The sequence below is a fragment of the Columba livia genome, chromosome 19, assembly GCF_036013475.1.
Source record: "Columba livia isolate bColLiv1 breed racing homer chromosome 19, bColLiv1.pat.W.v2, whole genome shotgun sequence".
NCBI classification, from domain to species: Eukaryota; Metazoa; Chordata; class Aves; order Columbiformes; family Columbidae; genus Columba; species Columba livia.
Window position 1 is genome coordinate 8789562 of NC_088620.1, and position 22210 is coordinate 8811771.

At 46.4% G+C, this 22210-nt stretch overlaps 1 protein-coding gene across 16 annotated transcripts in view; it reads right to left on the bottom strand.

Annotated features, from left to right (window-relative positions):
- Positions 1-22210, bottom strand: part of CACNA1B (calcium voltage-gated channel subunit alpha1 B) — a 277816-nt gene that overhangs the window by 36809 nt on the left and 218797 nt on the right. For all 16 annotated transcript variants that reach the window (XM_065035994.1, XM_065035985.1, XM_065035997.1 and 13 more), the window contains 11 exons: positions 22039-22199; positions 20125-20262; positions 19026-19227; positions 17381-17545; positions 16230-16340; positions 15987-16070; positions 6866-6982; positions 5881-5946; positions 5194-5285; positions 3325-3475; positions 45-172 (listed from right to left, as the gene is read on the bottom strand). In XM_065035994.1, coding sequence (XP_064892066.1) covers positions 45-172; positions 3325-3475; positions 5194-5285; positions 5881-5946; positions 6866-6982; positions 15987-16070; positions 16230-16340; positions 17381-17545; positions 19026-19227; positions 20125-20262; positions 22039-22199 — 1415 coding nt within the window. The remainder of the gene's footprint in view (positions 1-44; positions 173-3324; positions 3476-5193; positions 5286-5880; positions 5947-6865; positions 6983-15986; positions 16071-16229; positions 16341-17380; positions 17546-19025; positions 19228-20124; positions 20263-22038; positions 22200-22210) is intronic.

Below are 22210 nucleotides of genomic sequence, written 5' to 3' on the forward strand. Positions count from 1 at the left end.
CACACAATGTGTATCCATTTCTCCATGTTCAACAGTGTACATACCAGGCAGCAGGGTCATATTCAGCCCAGACACGAACAAACTCATCCAAATGATGGGGCCCAAGGATGGAAGAGTCTCTTGTCAGGTATTCAAAGTTGTCCATAATCACAGCCACAAAGAGGTTCAACATCTGCAGAGATAGAGCAACAACACAGTTAGGGAGAAAAGACAAAAGAAGCTGGGAGAGGGTACAATTCCCTCAGCAGGGTGTGTGGGTTCTATAAGAATCTGCACCCTGGAGAACAGAATCATAGAATCATTTTGGTTGGAAAAGACCCTCAAGATGATCAAGTCCAACCTCCACGTCTGTCCAACTCTCCAGGGATGGTGACTCCAGCACTGCCCTGGGCAGCCTGTTCCAATGCCCCACAGCCCTTTGGGGAAGAAATTGTTCCCAGATCCAACCTCAACCTCCCCTGGCGCAACTTGAGGCCGTTTCCTCTGCTCCTGGCGCTTGTTCCTGGGGAGCAGAGCCCGACCCCCCCTGGCTCCAAGCTCCTTTCAGGCAGTTCAGAGATCAGAAGGTCTCCCCTCAGCTCCTGTTCTCCAGCTGAACCCCCCAGGTCCCTCAGCCGCTCCCATCACACTTGTGCTCCAGCCCCTCACCAGCTCCGTTCCCTTCTCCGAATTCTCTCCCAGCTTCTCTTCACCATTAAATGAAACAGCTGATAGGAACTCATTCCATCACTTTCATAGCAAGGCACATCAAGAAAAGAACAGCTAGAAAAAAAAACCCCGTTCTTCAGCCTGAATGTCCTATTTTAGACTCGTAACAATTCAAACCTTCAAAGATCCCCAGCTAGATGAGGGCCAGGACACATAAAAGGCTCCTGTCCCTAATGGCCGTTGTCTAACACAGAGCCCAGCAAAGGCTTCTGGTATATAAAGATTCTTCTCTTATTAAAGCCAACGGAAGCGGCACGAGGAGTTCAATGGGAAAAGATCAAGCTGTAGCCAGCGGAATGGAAGAGCAGGAGGAAACGGGTGCTCCTGTGCTGGATAACAACCCAGGTGGCACAAGGCACCAGGTGTCTCACACCACCCAATGGTCTTCTTCAGGCCAAGCTGCAGAGCACCGAGCACACAGCCCTGCCTGTGCCTCAGCTGCAAACACGGCTCCTGCCCCTGCAGCAACGCGTGTGGATTCACTCCTGCAGCTCAGTGTCAGGGCCTGGCAGCTCAAACACAGCTCTACACTGCCTGTTGTGATAGGACAAGGGCTGATGGTTTTAAACTCAAGGAGGGGAGATTCACGCTGCTGGTGAAACACTGGCCCAGGTTGGCCAGAGAGGTGGTAGATGAACCATCCCTGGAGACATCCCAGGACAGGCTGGATGGGGCTCTAAGCAACCTGAGCTGGTGAAGATGTCCCTGCTCATGGCAGGGGGGGCACTGGGGAGCTGGGAAGGTCCCTTCAACACAAATCATTCTGTGATTCTATGATCAAACAACTCTGCTGCGTTTGGGGAACGAGGCCAGTAGCTCGTGCCACCCCGGATGCTGGCAGGTCTGAGTGCAGCACAGCCTGGACAAGCCAAGGATGCCGTTGAAGTGCACCATGCAGTACCGGACAGGGATGACGAAACCTGCTGTCGATGAGCTGCTCAAAGGCTGCAGCACCATCACCACATCAGCAGGGCTCACCCATGTGCCGTGAGTACCCCACACATAGATTGGTACTCCCAGAGCATCACGAGACAGCAAAACTTTTGAGACTTTGCCCCTTGATCCCAAGTCCCTTTCCATTGCTCCCAGCTCTGGCCAAGGATTGGTACAGTTTTCCCCTGCTTCTGTACAGCTGTTTCTAAAGTTCCTGTATATTTTTACATTTCAATTTATATTTTTCAACAGTGTAAATTACAGGAGGAAAATTATGCCAGGCTGGACATCCAAAAAGAGCCAGAAATAACATTTAAAAACCAATTCATTATCCATCTCCCCTCCAATCTACAGTGTAACAACATCGAACAAACCATAAAAACATGCCCTCCTGGCAAGGCTGTAGCTCTGTAATGCTTTAACCACTTGTGGGGAACCACATGTTTCCTTGCAATGAAGTGCCAAATGCATTTTAAGAAATGAGTTACAGCCCTGCCCTGTAGCAGCCCAGCTGCTTGGCTTTCTGCTGCCTGTTTTTGGAGCCCTCCCTGCCTTTGCCCTTCACCAGGGCTCTCCCCTCTCTCTGCCAGCAAAAGCTTTAGGAACAATAACGCGCTTGAAAAGAACAATGAGAATGTCTGATGCTGGGTTAAGGATTTGTACAAGGAAAAAAATTTGGCTTTAAAATACAGAGCGCTGAAGGAATCAGTAAAAGGAGCATTAGCTTTGTATAAGCTTTCAGGGCTGCATGTTTTTTAATATATGCAGAAGAAATAAACCGTGGGATGTCAAAGGGGCAACAGAAGTCAGACAAAGGATCTCAGCAGGGGCCACTGAACTTGGTCTGTCTATACCCAGCATCAAACTGCCACGTGTACCTCTTTCTCCTCGTTAAAGGTTTCTGATTGATAGGAGGAATTGGCTACACAAAAAGTTAAATCTTATATTTTAAAGCTAAGCCATGGAACTGAATTGTAGGCTTGATATGTTGCTTTTTGCTGCATTTCAGAGCCGGGACTTTCATCTCTTCCTGCTTGAAGTTTAATTGGGTCCCTGTTGCTCGTTTTCCATTCCCCTGTCCCAGGGGTGCAGGGAAGTGAACCAAGCCCTGGGAGCAGAGAGCTTTTCATGTATGGAAGTGATCAGAAAGACACTGGCACCTATTAAAGCTTAGACCCAGCCCCGTATGATGGCACAGATCAAGTACAACAGCCCTGTGTACTTCCATGTCTAAAGCTTTCCCGGCACCATTGCAGAAGAAAATAATCATTGCACTTATTTAACAAAGCAAAACAAAACACAGGGCATCAAATAAGTGTGATGCTCCCAGCTGCTTGCCACCAGCACTTCTGAACAAATGTTTTCTTGGCCATTCTCACCCTGCCCTCCCCATTGCCCTTCTTCAAAGGACCATGCTACAAATCAAGACAAAACCGATTAGTGCTTAATTCCAAATATTAGATCCCCCCTGTGGGAAGGAAGATAAAAACCTTCCCTTCAAACTAATGACTAAATGATCTCTTTGGGGATTAAAGGGATTTTATCGCCAGGATGATAAACGGTTTTCAGTGAACCCACCTCGTAACGTTGTATAAATCATAATTAAGGAGGAGGAGAAAGCAAAGGGGTGGGGAGGGAACCACACCAGAGACTCCACTTTGGGAGAGGTGGGGATGGACTTACCAGGAAGGAGCAGAGGAAGATGAAAGACACGAAGTAGAAATAGGCAAAATCGCTGCCGCATTCGTTCTTGGTGAGGCCGGAGAGCGGGTCGCAGGCTCTGTTGCTGAGGCAGGACAGCATGATCTCGTGCCAGGCTTCCCCCGTGGCGCTCCTGGGGACGGGAGGGCAGAGGGTGAGCTCGGCCAGCCCACCCAAACACCCTCCTCACATCATCCCTGTGCCCAATTAACTACAGTAATCAAGAAGAAAGGTTGTCTTCAGGTGGAGAGGCTGTCTTTACATTAGGAATCTGAAGTGTTGACATAAAATAAAGAAGGAACATCTCCCCCTGTCACAGGGGATGTAAAAAAACCCGAGCAGGCTCACGCAGGCTGAGCTTCATTGGTTTTGCAGAGAATAAAACCAGACTGATTTAAACACAGCAAGTGCAAAGCGCCAACGTGAGTAAACAGAGTTTAGATTGTTTCCTCTTCTGTCCTGGTGCTGGCTGCAAACACATGGGAGATGAAGGGAAACAAAGCCAGGATTTTCCACCCCAATCTCTTATTTCCTTTATCAAGCAGATACAGAAACACCAGGTTTGTCTGGTTGGTCACAGTGGCTTGGGTCCTGTTTTCATGACAGTCTCCTGGGTTTTCTTCATAATTTCCCTCCTTCCTTTATAACTTCTATTTCTACTAAAGGAAGAAAAATAGCCGAAAGAAAAAACTGTGCCGTCCCAGAGTGTCTGTCCTCCAAACAAATCATTCCCTGCAGTGTAAAGAGATGGATCAGAAGGCAGGGGATCCCCTTGTTCCCTCACTCTGACTTCCTACATAACCTCAGATTTATCCCCCCATAAATTCTGCATCACACCCAGAGATGCTTTTAGTGGTGTCTCTCCGCAGCCCTATGAGCAGCCCGACCTGTGCAGGGCTGTTCACAGACCTGTCTCACAAACCTTCCCCCTGCTCTTGGAGAAAACTTGGTACTCTATGTAAACTCCAGGCTACTCTGAATTATAGGGCAGATTCCATCCCCCAAAAATGAATGCAGAAGCCCCATTCCCTTGTGCAGAACCCACTCCTGCTGCCTCTGTCCTCTCCGTCCCACTGTGGCTGCCGCCCAGGTCTGGAACGGGACCAGGAGGTCTGGGACACCAGACCGAATAATTATCCGGTTTTATTAAAACTCGAAGTTTTGAGTCGAGTGATTATTCTGAGCTAGAGAGGGCTAATTGCATTTCCGTCTGGCTTCACAGAAACCATGCAAACCAAATCCCAGGCATGATATCCAGTTACAAGCGCTGCATAATCCGCAGAACCGAGCCTTGTGGGGCCAGAGCGGTTATTAACCGCTGGCTCTCCACACCACACGGCTGGCTAAGTGAATTCTTCCCCAAGCTGCCCCCATTTGGAGCAGGGCCCACATTTCATTTTTGCTGGGCCTGAAAATGAAAATTTGTCATTTCCTTGCCTCCTTGTCATTGGAAAACTCTCTGTTTCCAGGCAGAATGAACCCAGATGGAAATGCTTTCACTCTGAAGCAGGGGTGGTGTTGATGTATGAAGCATTAACTTGTTCGTAATGCAAAAATGACCAATTAAAGGAATTATTCCTTAAAAAATAAAAAGTAAGCTTCACAACAGGAACCGCATTGATCAGTTAAATTAGGGGGGTCCTGTTTTACATTAATCTTCTATCTGAGCTGAAATGGGGTGCCGCAGCACTGGGTGTCACTTTGTGGAGATGCTGGTGTGTCGAATCAGATCTGTCATACTCAGTGACACTTCACACCCCTAAATCTCAGTAGCTAAACTGGCACATGGGGAAAAAAAGGACTTATTTATTGCTCACATGCAAGTCTTATCATATTTTATTCTCTATTTACCTGAACAGAAGCATCAGGGCTTGGAGGAAGGTACGGAAGTTATTGTGCCGATTAATGGAGGTTTCATCATCTAGTGCGATGTTACCAAACACCTGCACAGAAACAGAAGGGATTCAGGCCAAATGCACCCTCACGTTGAATTTGTCAGCAAAGGCAGATCAAGGGGAGTTGGAAACAAAAAAAGGTAGGAAAATAATTTGGTCTGGTTCAAGGGATCTCAAAAGGTAGAATAATTTCTGTGCTGAAGAGGGAGATAAAAACACATTGTAGTGATCAAATGGAGAAAAGAATCAGTTAACGTGCTTTGCCTTCATGCAGACCCTTTCCAACACCACAGTTCAGCTCCACCCCAGGCCAAGAAAACTCTTGCTGTGCTGTACCCAGGTTTGTCCCTGCCTGTGGGGACACAGCTGCCCACCGTTGTCCCTAGAGATGCTGTTCTGCCACTTTGCCTGCCCATGGCCCCCCCAAAAATATCTGTACACCCAGGGCCACGTTCAACACAAGTTCTGGCAATAAGGGTAGCAAAAATGGCATTTTTCACACTTCTGATTTACCTGACACGGGACTTTCGCCTTGTCCTAAGTCAGGTGTTGATCCTGCTGTGCAGGCAAGAACCCATTTGCACCCTGAACCAGCAGGAGAAAACCAGGTGACTTATTGTCAATATTAAAGCTAAAATTTTACCTGCATGCCAATAATGGCATAGATGAAGAAGAGCATCGCAATGAGGAGACACACATAAGGCAAGGCCTGTGGAAAAGGAGAAGGTGGCATGAGTGACAGCAAATGCATGTCAGCTGGGAGCATTTAATTCATGGTCAGCACTCGGTTTTGTGGTGTTTGCCCTTCAGATGAAGGAACTGGGAAGAGAATATGAACAATTCTGGCAGCTTTCAGGAGACAAACCCCTGGAGCCAGGTTTTCATTGATCACAAAACAGTCTGGGCTTTCTATACATCCTCACAGGCAGATAAGCATGGAAAACACAATAAGAAGCTTTGCAGCAAGTGCTGGAGCTACTGGCAGGCACCGGCACTTTCTATGCATAATTGTACAAACATTAATTTTTAATGACCTTGCTGTAAATTTAGTATGAGAAAAAATGTTCATTCAAGTTCCTGCTCTGAAACGGGCACAGACTGCAACTCCAGGAAGAGAAAAAGATTCAGAATTTTAGCAAGATATCAGTGAAGGCTAAAATGTAATTATGACACCCGAGCTGGGAGTAATAGCTGCTTTCCAGTCAGGTTAAATGAATGGGTAATTAATGTCTCTTAATTAGTAAATAGCTGAGAAAAATGAGAAGTCTTGTTCTAGGGCTAGACTCCTGTTGCATTATGCTAATACCTGAGTCCCAAGACTTTGCCATAGGGATTTTGTGGTAGTTTCAAGGGCAAACTGAGCATTGCACACTTGCCGTGAGTCTGCATGAGCAGCTGTCCGGCTTTCAGCCCCATCTCCCAAAATGCTCAGCACCTGTGGTGCTCAGGGGATGCTCAGTGCAAACCAGTCAACTCTTATGCAGAATTAATATTCCTGTAATTGCTTTGTAGAGGTGCAGAAAGGCCGTTCCCTTGGCAAGGGGAAGCTCTTTGACACTCAACGGGTGATGCTACAGACGTGCCGAGCGTTATCACCTCCCCATGTTTCTTCCCTGCCTAAAACTCACCTTAAAAGACTGCACGAAGGTCCAGAGCAAGATGCGGATAGTGTAACCCTGGCGAAGAAGTTTGATAAGTCTGGCTGCCCTGAAGAGCCGCAGGAAGCTGAGGTTGATGAAGTTGTCCTGCGGAAAGTAAAGGGTTTGTGTCCTTCAGCAATTAACGCGCTTGGAAACCACAGCCCGCAAAAAAGAAATTAAAATTACCAGCTTCACGATCTAAGCAGCAAATCGGCCACCAGAAAACCTTCCAAAAGAAACATTCGTCAGTGCAGATCACTCCACATGCAGCAAGTATGAGAAAATCCCTCTCCACAAGAGCCCTCCCCTCTGCTACTGGGTCAACAATAGAAAAGGAAAAGGGCCTTTCACGCTGTCCATGGAGGTCTGGTTTTCTTTGAGTAAGGCAGATTTTCTCCCTCTGAAGACTCAGGGAGAGGTAATGGTGCCGTATTATGATTTTATAAAGAATAAGGTTGTTTTGAAGTCTTGGTCAGCTTGCTTTCTACAATGCATTGAACTTAAGCCAAGACAGTTGCAAGGGACTGTGTATGCAGCCTCTACCATAACAAAGAATGGCATTGTCCAGTGAAGATTAAAACATCCTTGAAAGAATGAGGATGTTTTCTAACCTGGAGGTTTAAAATGTTTATACACCATGAGACTGGACAGGCTTTTCAAGGAGAAATGGCACCACCAAGGCTGTTTGGAAGATGGATCAATGGCAGCAAATCAATTGGGGAGGCTGAGTGTCCAACAGCAGGAGGGTGCCTTAGGAACCTGCTGGGTTTTTAATTAGTATAAAATGTACCTTCGCAGGTGGATCAAAAAACTGCTGGAGACAGATTCTGATTTCCATTTGCTTTGTGTGATTCTTCCCACCCCGCACCCCGTTTTTTTCCTGCCTTCAGGGAAAAGAGGTTGCTTGCCCCAATGAGCTAATCTAGAGAGGGTTCTTTCCAAAACAAAACATGCAAAAGCCAGATCCCTCTTGCCCTCCTATTTTAAGGAGATCAAAAATATCCCCCCTTTCCGTACTGATTCCAATTCACTTATTTGTGAATCTCTGTTCACAGCCACTTATTTGACTGAGTTAGCTAATGAGAGAAAGCATCCCACTTGAAACTATCAAGCAGTGGAGTGGAAAACATAACCATAACGAGCTCTTGTTGATAGAGATGAGCAAAAATAGTCTTTCCCTTGTATTATTGTTTTACCAGAAGACACCCAGTCATATTGAAGTGACCCACGTTGCTTGCTCATTTAGCTACAGAGCTCACGCTGAATTTGGTGGGGCTTGTTGGATCTATTCATTTATTCAAGTGCCAGCTCAGTTTTGGGGCCATTAGCATCGCATTCCACCAATCCCATCAATGAGTTCAAGAAATCAGTCTCAGGCATGCACTCGGTTTCTCTCACGTTAAAAACGCAAGCAGCTCAGAGTTAGGCACAGACCATATATCAGACTCAATCCTCAAATAAAGAGAAAAGAGAAAAGCATAGGTATGTTCAATGAAAGAGCGGACAACACTGAGCTCATTCAAGCCAGCAACAGAAAGCAGCTCTGGCAGGCAAAACACAAGCGAGGATTTCCCTGGGTTGCTCAAGGTCAGTAAAACAGGCGCTAAAAATTCAACGTTTGACTCTTAGCATCAGCTTCTGTGTTATTTTTCACACCGCTTACATTCCCTTCACCGGCTGAACTCACCTTAGCAGGTAAGGGCCATCAGAGTGGTTCCGAAGAATATTTATCAATATGACGATGGGTGCTTTATAAATATATATGAATATAAATTTATATCTATAAGACCTGTGGTGCAGAGCTGGACCATGGCTGGATAATGGGTCCATCAACAACCCGGTCCTTGCAACCCCCGTGCTGTGCAGGCTGCTGAATCTCCACAGGGTTCGGAGCAGGGCGGAGGTTTAACCCAGAGCCCCTTTAAATCTATGGGAAGTTTTCCCACCAGCGAGAACTGGATCAGACCTAATACAAAATATTCACAGCACTTGAGCATCAGGCCTGCAAGTCTGACAAGGTATCACGTTTGGAGCAAGGTTCAAGCCAGGTCTTTCCCATGCACCAGCCTAAGGATCCTCCAAGGAGCAGGTGCAGAGGTAGGATCCATCTCTCTGTGTATGAACCTGCCTTACCTCCCTCTTTCCACCTTACTGTAGCTTAGCAGCAACATTGTTTTGCTCAGACTTTGCTCTAATCTCTTAATCACAGCTGACATTATGCTAAACAGCTGCTTTGGGCTGGGCTGACTGCAAGGTGATGCTTAGCACAGGGTACCCCCGCGCTACATGAGGCTCTATACAAGGTCTGTATGAATGCAGCATGAAGCAGGGGGCTCAAAACTGTGTAGTTGTGTCTATAACCCCCCACTTCCCGGGATTTGGAGGGACAAACAGCCCATAACCTTTTTCTTTCTCCTCCCAGCCCCAAACCCCCCATTTGACTCATGCGTTGCTGTTTCCTAAAGTGCAGCAAAAGCCTCCACTCCGTGGTGAATCACTCGCAACCCAGGAAAATCCCCCGTCACCCACATCCCCAGACTGTTCGAAGGACGGTTCTCCACGCTGTTCATAGGGAGGCAAAGTTACACACGCTCGTGATGGATGGAAGGGCTTGGCGTATGTAACCCTCAGCACACCGCGTAGAAAACCAGTCCTTCGACACCTCCACCGCCCAGGCAGGAATTAGAACTGCATGCAGTTAAAGGGGAAACTCCACATTGCGATATTTCTTGTGCATCACAGTGTTTTGCACCAACTCTCCCCCCACTTAGCCACCTTAGCAAGATCGATCTTTCCAGGTTGTTGTTCGTTTTTCTGTTGCACAGATGCTAACGGCTGACCGGCGCTCACCGGAGCTTTATGATCCATCTCAGGACTAGAAATTATGTTGGAAAAATGCTTCCCCCTGGCCTGTCGCTATTTTCCTAAAAGAGGGGGCTCTGGTACACCCAGGGGTCTGTGCCATCGCTTCCCACGCCAGGAGTGTGGCCAAAGCTCAGCCGAGCGATGCATCTCTGGAGCAAACTGCAAAGCCAGAGAGAAACGGAGAGCAGACATCACAGATAAAGAACCAGCACCGATTCTTGTCCTGCCATGTGCAGCCTGCTCTTTTACTCTTTCTTAGGGTGTTTTTCCATACCAAAAAGTACAAAAGCCACGAAAAACAGGGTGTGCAGCCATCGCCTGCATCTGTTCCTCCAGCACCTTCAGCAGCAGAGTGGTTTCCTCCCCAACACGGTCCACAGGGATGCAGAACGAATTCTGTCCTGTACACCAGTGACAAAAAAATCCCCGTTCTGTGGATAGGTGGTTTGGATTTTTAAATCCGCAGTGGGAATATGTGGTTTTCATGCCGTGGCGGGACGTGTTCTGCAGGATTTAGTGAAGGAGTATTACGTTGTGCTGCCACAAAGCAAACAAATTGGCAGAAGTTGAGCTGCTCATCCTTGTTTCTTCCTGCAGCCCGGCTGCAGAACATAACCAACCCCTAGACTTGAAACTTCAGATTTCTGTCCTCAAAATGAAGGTCTCACCCAAAATTACAAAGAATCGTGGGCAGAGGAATCTGATCAAGCCAAGAACAGGGTCACTCAGGCAGCTTTGGCAGCTCTCTTCATCTGGCATCAACAAGAATGAAGCTGTTCTGCTAAGGAACAAGAATCAAGGAAAGGATTGTGCTCCCATTTAAATGTCCGTCTTCACTTCCTCTGAAGCCCGAGGAAAACCCTTGATAAATTTAAGAGGTTGAAGATTTTTACCACACTTAACTGAGTCCTGGGGGCTCTGCCATTACACAATATCGTATCATGTCCTTTCATCCTGAGCCAGGAACACTGGAAATATGATTTTATGTGTGTGATGCCCGTATCTCTCCTTGTTCCCCACGACCTTTCAGCCTGCAGTGGAAGGAAGGAGGCAGCTCCCGAGGACGACTTGGTGCTTCAGAGGTCTGGCTTGGATGCTGAGTGATAGGAGGAGCCTGGATTTGGATGCATGACCAGAGTCTGCAATCCTAACAAACTGCAGGATGAGCATTTAAATCTTCAACCTGTAAAATGAACAGCAACAAGGCCCAAATTTGGCCAAACGGAGAGAAGCTGATTTTTTCCAGTATATTTTCATGTGTGCAGCTGATGCCAGAGCACTTATTTGTGCTGCCTGGGCCACGGGGCAGAAGATCACATCTCCAAAGACAGCCCATGATGACATCTCCAAAGACAGCCCCTGATGACCCTCACAGCTTCCACACATCTGTAACGCTGCCAGAAGCACACAGAATTCCCTTCTCAGACCGCACTAGACAAACTTGTAACTTATACATTGTCATTTTCTTCTTTCCTAGCATAAAATTCCCTCCCGTGACCCTCTGTGGAGCACACCCGGAGCTCATTTGCCGTCTGCCGTGAAGATTTGCTCTGATTTGTTTCTTAACAGCAACTGTGCAACAGAAAGTCCAGATGTCAATGCAGCTCCAAGAGCTGTTGTCAGGTGGCCAAGCAAGTATTTTTCATAAGCTTATGGTCTCATTTGTGTTATTAACCATAGCCAAGAATGGAAGAATATATGTATTTTTAGACTGTATTTTTCTTTATTCGTCCTCTTTTGCTTAATTTATGATTTTCAAAGATGGGGCCAGTATTTCCAAAGGCATCTTTGGAATCAGGCACTAAATTCCCAGTGGGTTATGGTTCCCAGTATTTTTCAGCCCTGTTCATAACACGGCTTATGGATTTTACTTGAGATGTTTGCCTTTTGATCCAGGGACTCTGTGTCCACTGTGGTGGCAAAACGCTTCTATGTGCTGGTATCACAAAGAGTTTTTGACGTTGAATAGAAATTGCTCTTTCCTATGAATTCTTTTTGGATTTGAGGGAAGCAAGTCTGTAATAGCTTTGATTTCTTTTTGCCTTACAATACAGTGCAACCCATGGGCTTAGAACACCTGTAAGGCTGTCCTCTTAAACGTACGGCTTCCCTTTGCAGAAAGCTCAACACATCTAATAATAAAGAACCAAATTGGGTAGCACCACTTACAAAACGAAGGGTTTCCCAGCAAGCTCTACTCCACGTCATCCAGATGGATCCTTCCCTCCTATTCTCATTCAATTTTCCACCAAAATAAAGCAAGTGTCAGTCTCCCCTTTATCATTGTCGGGTGTAACAAACAGCGGAGAACAGGCTATTGGTAACTGCATTTGCCTCACGTCACCAATTAGCTAAGGGGAAGGAGATGCAGAACAGAAGCCAGTTTTGAGGCACGCTGCAGTGAGGCTTTTTCACCAGTGCAATCGGAAATCTCATCAAAACGAATTAAATTAAAGAAAAACGAGAGAAAATAAAAGCAGAGAATTTAAATAATTGTTTAAATTCAATGAAACCAACCGTGTCCTATATGTGATGTTTTCATGGATGGGTATTTGCAAGATTATTTACAAATTATTAGTTTTTTGAGCAGCAGGTGCACAACATACAGACGGAGACATGGTTTTCGCATTGTATGTTGATTGGATGGCGTGATTCAGCAGGTAGATAAGGAAAATAAAGAACAAAACAGGAAACAAAAGAGAAAATGAGTAATCAGGACAAGCAAAAAAGGAAACTCTGAAAATTTCACTGGAAAAAAACTTCTGTGCTTTTGGGAGTGTTATTTTATGGTAGTTATATAAATAAAAAAATGCTTCAAACCAAAACAGATTCTGAGATCCTAAAGGTAACGCAGACAGTGCAGTAGTTATTTGCATTTCATTTTGTAATGCAAATTGGGAGACAATTCACAAACACTTCTCAGTATGCTTTTTTTTGTATTTCCAGGCATAGAAATAGATGTCAGTTTGTCATACACCCACTCAGCCCCTCAGGCCGCTGTGTCTGCAGGGACTGCTTGTCCTTAATGCCACCTATTTTACCATTTTACTTCCATTGCTGGGAGGGTAAAAAAACTGACATACGTGATTTTTTTGCCTAAGGAAATAAAAAAATATATATATTCCACTGCATTCACAAAGTAAATTATATATGACACGACTACAAAATTAAAATAAAGCAATTAACCAACACATTTCTTTTCCTTTTATCTTTACTTTTCAAGTGGGTTAAAAATACCAACGCAGCAAGGCTGGTGGGAGCCGAGTCTCTCAAGATGAGACCGCCCAGGTGAGCAGGTTTATTTACCTTGGAGAACGTTTACAGCTGGAAGATGCTCATGGAGAAAACTATTTGCAAGCCTGATCTCAATGTCATACCCAAGAGCATCCCCCCCTTTGCAAGGAGCTGGGGGCTTCATGGGCAGCTGTTGAGGGGACAGATGAGGAATGACTGTCATGGTCAGGTTGTGGCTGTCACCTGGGCTTCTCAGCCTGAGAAACCCTCCTGTGGGAACTGTTTGTTATTATTATTATCATTATTATTGGTAATCACAGGGCTGGATGCCCAGGGAAGGACTAACGGGCACTACCACCCAAGTGTCCCCATGACTGCCCATTGGCTAAGGAGAGCCTAGGGCTGGGGAAGGCAAATGGAGAAGGGGACATCCCCCATTGTGGACACAGCTCTGGGTGGTGACGAGTAAAAACCTGTTCTCTTTAGTAATTCTCAGCTCCATAACAAGCTGCTGCACCTCTAGTCGTGCACCAAGCCAAAAAGCTGAAATGGGGTTAAGTGAGCATCAGCTACGGTGTTTTGTGCAGAATGAAAGTTCATCCAGCACAGGCTGGGGAGAGATCAGAGAGGAGCTGTATGAAAGAAGGTTTGAAAAAAACAAGTCTAACAAGAAGATAGGGGGGACATCTGGGCACTCTCTGTGGGGGGAAAGCACATAGGAAGGAGAAACGATGGCTGTACAGAAATGCTGCATAAGGGAAAGATTTAAAGAGAGCAGAACTCAAATCATAGAAGCATAGATCAGAGAACAGTTTCGGTTGGAAGGGACCTTAAAGACCATCTAGCTCCAACCCCTCTGCCATGAGCAGGGACAACATCCATCATGTCAGGTTGCTCAAAGCCCCATCCAACCTGAACTTGAACACTTCCAGGGATGGGACATCCACAGCTTCTCTGGGCAACCTGTTCCAGGGTCTCAACACCCTCATGGGTGACCCTTGAAACAGGTCTATGGACTGAGACAGAGGACCAAGCGTTCCTGGGGGACATATGGCTTTTATATTCAAGACATATTTGTGAGCAGCTCTGTATTAGAGACACTGCTGGGAAAGCTGTTAAACCACATTAGAGAGTCCTCTCTAAGGTTTGACTTAATGGAATCTAGTTACTGATAAACCAAAAGCCTCTCAATTACCATCTGGGAGAATAATGGAAAGATGTACAGGTGCTTGGGAGCTCAACCTTACTGGAGTTTACTGACTGTTTTTAGAGGTAACTCATACTTCAAAGGCATCCCCAAATTGCTGCTGTCTTTGATGCTGGAAACCATGGAAATTAGTGCAGAGTGGAGGTTACTGCATCAGTGCCTCCCAACTCAGGCGAGGGTGTTTGGGAGCACATTTACTTTCCAGCCCAAAGACCAGGAGAGGGTTGGGGACCCTCTGCCTGCACACAGACCCTCCTACCCCTAACAGCTGCTGCTTCCAAAACCCTGGGGATATGCACATACAGCCCCAGACAGGGACCAGCGCCTGCCTGGCAGGGAATGGGCAACAGCACTGGCTGCTCTCTGCCTGCGAAATAGCCGTACAAAGGAGAATTTGAATAAGTTTAGTGTTGTGAAGGAGAAGACACCAGTCTTGGAGAGATCACAGGCTTCCCTACCATGTGGGAGTTGGCCGTGCTGCTTCCTCATGGTAAAAGTGGCTGAAGGACAGGGGCAAGAGAAGCGTCAAGCCCTGTTTGTGGCTGACTTGGAAAGGTTTTCACTAATTTTCCGACCAAGGCAAAGGTTTGGGTACAAGAAAGTGTGTCCCACAGCAGAGGGAGCAGAGGTGTCCAGTGCCTGCCTGCAGCGCGATAAATCTCCTAAGCACCCAGAGAAGTGTTAGTCAGACCTTGTGTTTGATCCATGTGACTTTACGCTTGCTGTAAGACATGCATTAAAAACTAAAGGTAATCCAAAGTCTACAAGATAGGATTCACCAACTGTTAAATGGATATCACTCTTACTTTTGTTTTTCTGTGCTTTTTTTGTACCAAGGAAGTTAGGTAATAATGTGTTTTGTTAGAAACAGTAATATGGTCTTCACCACCATCTCAATGTCCTGTAAAGAAGTTTGGGGGGCACAGTTCCTAGCACATATAAAACAAATCTATAAGCAAATCCCAGGGACTGAGGAGAAAAAAATGATGGTAAAGTTCAAGTTCGTCACATACAGATAAAGCATCATCAGCTAAAACATGCATTGGGAGAAGAGAGGTACAATTTGTGAATTAGATAATAGCAGGCTGTCAAGGTTCAAGTCAGACATTTGCTGCCCTTATGGAAAAATCCTGTATAATTTAATGGCAAGTTTGTACACTTCATGTAATCTACAGGGCTCATCAGCAGGGAGAGAGCAGTCCTTCCAAAGTTTGGTCTTTGTTTGTTGTAATAATTGCCCTGCAAAGCTTTTGTGCACGTAGCAGAAAAGCACCGTGCTCCCCCAACCCAAACTGCACAGGCTGATGAGTTCCTGGCCATTCCTATGTTTCCGTCATCTCTCCCCTTCACTCTGCCCTGTGCCCAATTTTGGTTGGGAGCCCCATGGCGCAGACCCATGTGTGTGCCCTGCAAAGCACCTCACACTACAAAACACCAGTCCACAACAGAACCCTTTTGAACTTTTCCCTCTCTTAAATTCAACAGGATTTTTCCATTAATAGGCAAAACCAGCTCAGGGTTAGAGTCCTTTCCTGAATGAGAAAGAGAGACTGTTTCCCAGCAGAGTCACTCACACTGTCGTTCCCACCACAGCTATTTGCAGGACAGTTTTTGGCGCAGACAGCCCTGCTCATCTCCATGGACAGAGCAGGAGATGGAACCAGGCTGCCAGGTCACCCAGGACATCATCACATGAGTCCCAGAGGCAGCTCGAGGGAATAAGGCTGGTAGAAAGAAGATGTAACATCTTGACGAGCTACAACTTTATCAGTAAATGAAGCAAATTGAGTAAACTGTACTTACCGCAATCTCTGTTACTAAAATATCAGTAATACTTCCCAACACTGTTACAAAATCAAAGACATTCCAGGCATCTCGGAAATAATTCTGTCAAATGAAAACACAAGGGGGATAAAGGGATCATGCGGTTATTTTCTTTTTGCAAGACAGGTTCTTTTTGTTTGCTTCTTTTTAAATGCATGTCATGAAATATAAGCATTTAATGTAGAGAGAAAACAGCTGAAAGTGGACAAGGAGGGCACATACCAGCACACCAAAGGCAATGATCTTCAGCACACACTCCATTGAGAACATGGACGTGAACACAATATTCAGGCATTTCAACATTTCTTCATATGCTTCTGGAGCATCATAGAACTAAACCAGGATGGAAGAAAGGCTGTTACTAGAAGATCACTTACAGAATAAAACCTTCCCAGCTGACTTGCCTGACTGCAAGACTCCTGCCCACTTTAGTCCAGATTTGGTGCTCACTTTAAGCAAGACTTGGGGTTACACCACAGTTATTCATGCCACTCCAGAAGCCCACCATCGCTTACATGCTGTCTAAATGGTGCTGCTGGGATAACCCCAGGACTGGGAGAATTGCTGGGGTACATCTCCTTGTGCAAGCACAACATGTAACAGGAGGGAGGAAAGACATTTTTGAAACCTGAGCATGAGTGCAGAACGGTGTTTCATACCCGCAGACCCTGAAAACATGGTGACTACTTGACTGTGAAGATACTCGAGGCTGGAGTCAGGAGGGAAGATTGTCCACAACACGCAGCCACCTGCGCCTCCTCCTAAACACCGTGTATCATGTCCCAGCAGCTCAACACTGCCACAACTATGAGTAATTCCCCTGGGATGGCTGGATTTTGAGCATGCCCAAGAAGTGACCCTGTTCTTTGGCAGGAGTCCCAGGTCATGCCAGGAGCTCCAGACCTGCAAAGCCCAGTTCCCATCCCACTGGCCACACGCTGAACAGGCTGAGGGCCAAACCAGCCTCGTGCAGGGGAATTCCATTTACAGTATCTCACCACGTAGAATCAGAGAACAGTTTGTGTTGAAGGGCCCTTCCCAACTCCCCCAGTGCCCCCCCTGCCATGAGCAGGGACATCTTCACCAGCTCAGGTTGCTCAGAGCCCCGTCCAGCCTGGCCTGGGATGTCTCCAGGGATGGTTCATCCACCACCTCTCTGGCCAACCTGGGCCAGGCTCTCACCACCCTCAGGGTAAAAACCACAGCTCACTGTAAAATCACAACTATACCACCTCCCTTTGGAGACCAAAGGAATCCCACAAGGCATCTTAAAAACATCAGGCAGATGAGAAGAGGCGAGTGTACAAAGCCTCTCCGGCAGACACCACATTCACTAGACCCAAATTGCAAAGATTCAGTAACATGCCACTAACCTTCATCATTAGGACAATGGTATTGAGTGCAATCATGACCATGATAAAATACTCAAAGGGAGGGGACACCACGAATTTCCACATCTTGTACTGAAAGGATTGCTTGTTCTGCGGCATGTAGCGGGTCAGTGGCTTGGCACTTATGGCGAAGTCTATGCAGGCCCTCTACAAAACAAAAATGGGATGAAAAGAATACAAGAACAGGGCTGGCAGTCTCTATCACTCAGGACATTGTTGGGAGAACAAGTGGTAGTGGAGGGTGGTTTTTTAAGAGTTTCTCAGACATGATGCAAGCACTGACTCCCCCTGTAAAACGCAACACAGGATCCTTAAATTATAATCGATTTTGGGTATTCACTGATATTTTAAACCCTACAACACTCCTATGGCCTGTGCAATCCTAGGAGAGCGCCTTCCATGGCAGCCCCATCCCTTCCCATGCAGGGGGAACCCACACTCAGAAAACCCTCTGCCAATTCCTCCTGATATGTAATTGTAGAAACTGGAGGATATGTAAAGACATTATCTACATTTAAAATAAAGTATTGTGAAACCCAGGTATGCTCTCACACACAGCCAAACTTGTCCAGCTAATAACATCTCATAAAATGTGAACTGAACTCAACCAATAAATTATCCAATAAACATTACTAGGTGAACTCTCAAAGACTCCATTAGTTGGCTATTTCTGTTCACATCATTATGAGAATAAAACTGCATTAAAAATTGGTTTCTACCCACAAGAAGTTTTGATTGTGAAGCATTTTTTCATTTTGGATTTAGATAAAAATTCAAAGTCTTAAATTAGTGCAAAAGTATTTTCTGCTCTATTGAAAAATAATGTGGATAAAGCACCTCTAAATATTCTGCTTTATTTTGGACTTTTTATTCACATAGGCAAACAATGCACTAATTAAGAATTGAGTAAGAAGTCATCTCTTTTCATCAAAAATCAGGTTCCAGTTTCAAAAGAAATGAAAAGAGATGGTTCTTTGCACAATAGGCCACTGAGGCTGTGGGACCGCAGAGGAAGAATATGGCAGATGCTAAAAATCTGCATGAGCTCAGGAGGAAACTGGGTACATCCACAAAGGAAGATACACAGATGTTGCTAACTAAAGACAAAGCACGTGCAACTCAGGAGGTTCCTGAGCTGAAAATGATGGGTTTTTTTGCTAGGGCGTTAAAGAAAAGCCTCGTATGTGCTTGCCCTGGTCTTAATTTTGGCTGCCATCAGGAGCACATCATCTCAGCCAGGCAACAGGAGCAGCCTGGCCAGAGGACTGTTCCTTTGCGGAGCAGCAGCAATTGTTCCATTTGATTCCTGATGACTCTAAAAAGCCAAATATATCTGTCTCCTTTCAAATGTACATGCTTGATCTAAGACGTAAGTCTATATTCACTCTGAAGCAGAGGTTTAGTCCATGGAGATGTGTGACAGTGTTTATTAACGTGCAGCTTTCAAGGGCTCTCCCCGGTTTTGTTTTTATGCAAAAGCTGGAATGGTCTGTAACTTGTTTGGTCTCTACACCCTCAGGTACCGAATGCTCTAAAGCCCCCACGGCACAGGAGGGATGAGGATTTGGCTTCCAACCATATCAAGGTGCTCTGAGCCCCCAACTCTGGATTCAGAAGATGCGGGTACCTCATTTTTCTCAAGGCTGCACTCTGACATCACTTTATCTCCTTGCTCTTGGAAGGTGATGATGATTAACGCCACAAAGATGTTGACAAAGAAAAAAGGGAAGACAACAAAATACACCACGTAAAAGATAGACATTTCCATTCGGTAGCCAGGGCTGGGACCCTGTTCCTCGTAGGTGGCATCCACCGAGTGCTTCAGCACGCTGCAATCAAGGGCAAAGAGAGAAGACAAGTCAATGAAATCCGTGTGAAGCACCAATGACACCCTGATAGTCGCTCACTGGCCTTCACTCACATGGAGGGTTTTCTACATATGCTCAGGTCAAACTCACTCCCATCCCTATGGCTGGGAAGAAGTCTTCCATGAGGATATTTTTAGGGAAACCCTTGTTTTCACCATTCTGCAGAATGATGGAGATTTGCTGTGTCCAGATCCACTGATCCCCCTGGCCGAGGGGAGAGGATACAGTCAGATCTGGCTTCTCTTCTCAGCTCAACAGGGATGAAGTAAAGGTGGGAAAATAAAGGGGTTGATGATCTCTGAGTAGGGGAACACAGTGAGGGACCGGAGAAGGAAGACTGATGCTGCATGTTTTATTCTTTATTTTATGAAATAGCTGAATGTGGAGGAGAGGGAAGGCCTGCCATGGAGAAACCCTGACTGTGAATTGTACTCCATGTGTCCCAGCAGGGAAGCGTGCCAAAATAAAGTCATGTGCTGAACAGTAAATATAATTTTGGGACTGTCACACCCAGCATACTTTCAGCATAGATCACAATACTTTTTCCCCACATTTTCTCGCATTCCCATTATCAATTTTACACCTGAGAAAGGTGTGCAAGTCCAAAAGACCGCAGCAAGTGAGCTAGTAAGTACTGAAAACTCCCTACGCATCCCTGTGCAAGCTCAGAAGAACGTCAAGAAAAACGCAGAGCCCTGCCTGCTGATTCACCCAATAATCACACACGGGAAACTAAAAGCTCAGTTGATAAAAGACTATTCTTATTTCACAGGTCACCTGCCGTCCACGTGTCCCCCAGAGCTGTGGAAGCTGCTGTTCCCTGCGCGATCACTGACCCTACCAGCCCCGGGTACTCACGTGGGCCACCCTTCGCCCGTGGACACAGTGAAGAGCGTCAGCAGAGCCCAGAGCACGTTGTCGTAGTGGAACTCGTATTTTTTCCATTCCCTGGGCTGCGCCTCCACCTCGTTTTTTTCATAATCGAGGTACTGACCCCTAAGATAAACAGGGATTCGGAACAAATGAGACAACTAAACCAAATCAGCCACTGCGTATGACTCACTGAGGAGCGATGAAAAGCCCCAGCAGCGGAGTCTGACAGCACTATGTATTAAAGACAAACAAAAAGACAGCCCCTAGGTTTGTAATAGAAGTAAAGACCATTTTCTCAGACATTTTGAGCCACAGGAACTGGACCTGAAGTCTAGAAATTAAAGGAATCATAATCAGGACATTTATCCACTAGGAAAATGCTGGCAATTAACAGCAGGCTGGCCCTTAAATTATCTGACCCTATAGAAGACTCTGCTGCTTGATGGAGAAAAGTGTCTGGCTCCTACTTCAGAGTTGAATCCAGCTCCTAACTGGATCCTGCTTTGACGGGCCAAGGGACCTGGCATATGGAAAGTTCCCCTCCATGTTCTTATATGGTTTCACATTTCTTTCTGTAATATATCAGTTTTATTGCAAGGAAGAACTGCAGCGACAGCCTCCACGGCTGCTGCATGCAGGTGATCCCACCGGGGACGTGTCCTGTGCTTGCAAGGTGGCAGGAGAGGGGTGACACGGGAGGACCTGGCTGGTGCTGAGGATGCGGTTTGGGTGCCAAGACAAAAGGGGAGTGAGAAAGAAGCACATTGCAGTGAGTAAAACACCTTGACAACCTACTGCAAAGGACAAAGCATGACAGGGCTTTTAACATATTCAAATACTGACCTCTTTTCTAGCTAATTGGGAGCTCTTTAACTTCCTACCCGACTCACTTCTGGTTATTTATTCATTATGTTTTTTTAATTCATACAAGCCTTAAGAATCAAGGCAGCAGGTAGAAAAATGAATCACCCCATACCTTCAAAAACTCTTTATCTTACAATCACACCTAGCCCTCCCTGGGAAAAGAAGCCTCTCCCCTGTATCATTAAGCATTTGAGTAAGTATTTGCTAGATCAGAGCTGGGAACAATGCAGCTATTAAAACAACAAAAGGGAAAATTCACCTCTAGGGTAATTGTGCTGAAGCATTGCTGGGATTTACAGGAGAGACCTCAAGCTCAGCAGATATGCAACCAACGCAGTTTTGGTACAGTTAAGAGAGATGCTGCTGCCAGAGGAAGTTTGAGTTCCCCCCACCAACCCTTGCCCCCAGCCGTACAGGATCACAGGCTGGTTGGGGCTGAAGGGACCTCTGTAGATCCCCAGCCCAGCCCTGCTCACGCAGGGTCACAGAGCAGATCACACAGCTGGGTCCGGGGGGTTTGAATGTCTCAGAGCAGGAGACTCCACACCCGCTCTGGGCAGCCTGGGGCAGGCTCTGGCACCTCCCAGCAAACAAGTTTCTGCTCATGTTCACATGGAGCCTCCTGTGTTTCAGTCTGTGCCCATTGCCCCTCACCCTGGTGTTAGGGCACCACCGGACAGAGTCTGGTCCATCCTCCTGATGCTCACCCTGAGATATTGATCAGCACTGATAAGATCTCTCTCAACTTCTCTTCTCCAGCTGAACAGCCCCAGCTCTCTCAGCCTCTCCTCATCAGAAAGGTGCTCCAGACCTCTCAGCAACTTAATGTGAGAAGGACCAGGGACAGCTGGTGGGGAGAAAGACGCTCCAGACCATTTGTAGCCTGCCCCTGGAATCCCTCCAGTAATTCCTTGTCCTTCTTAAACTGGGGAGCCCAGAACTGGACACAGAACTGCAGATGCAGCCTCACCAGGGCAGAGTAGAGGGGGAGGATAAACCTCCCTCGACCCGCTGGTCACACTCTTCCTCGTGTACCTGCAGTCCTTCTCCAGCTCCTTCGACTCATCCGTGCAGTAGAAGAATCTGCCTTTGAAGAGCTGCACAGCAATGACAGCAAAAATGAACATGAAGAGCATGTAAACTATGAGGATATTGAGGACGTTCTTCAGGGAATTCACCACGCAGTCAAAGACAGCCTGGGGACAGA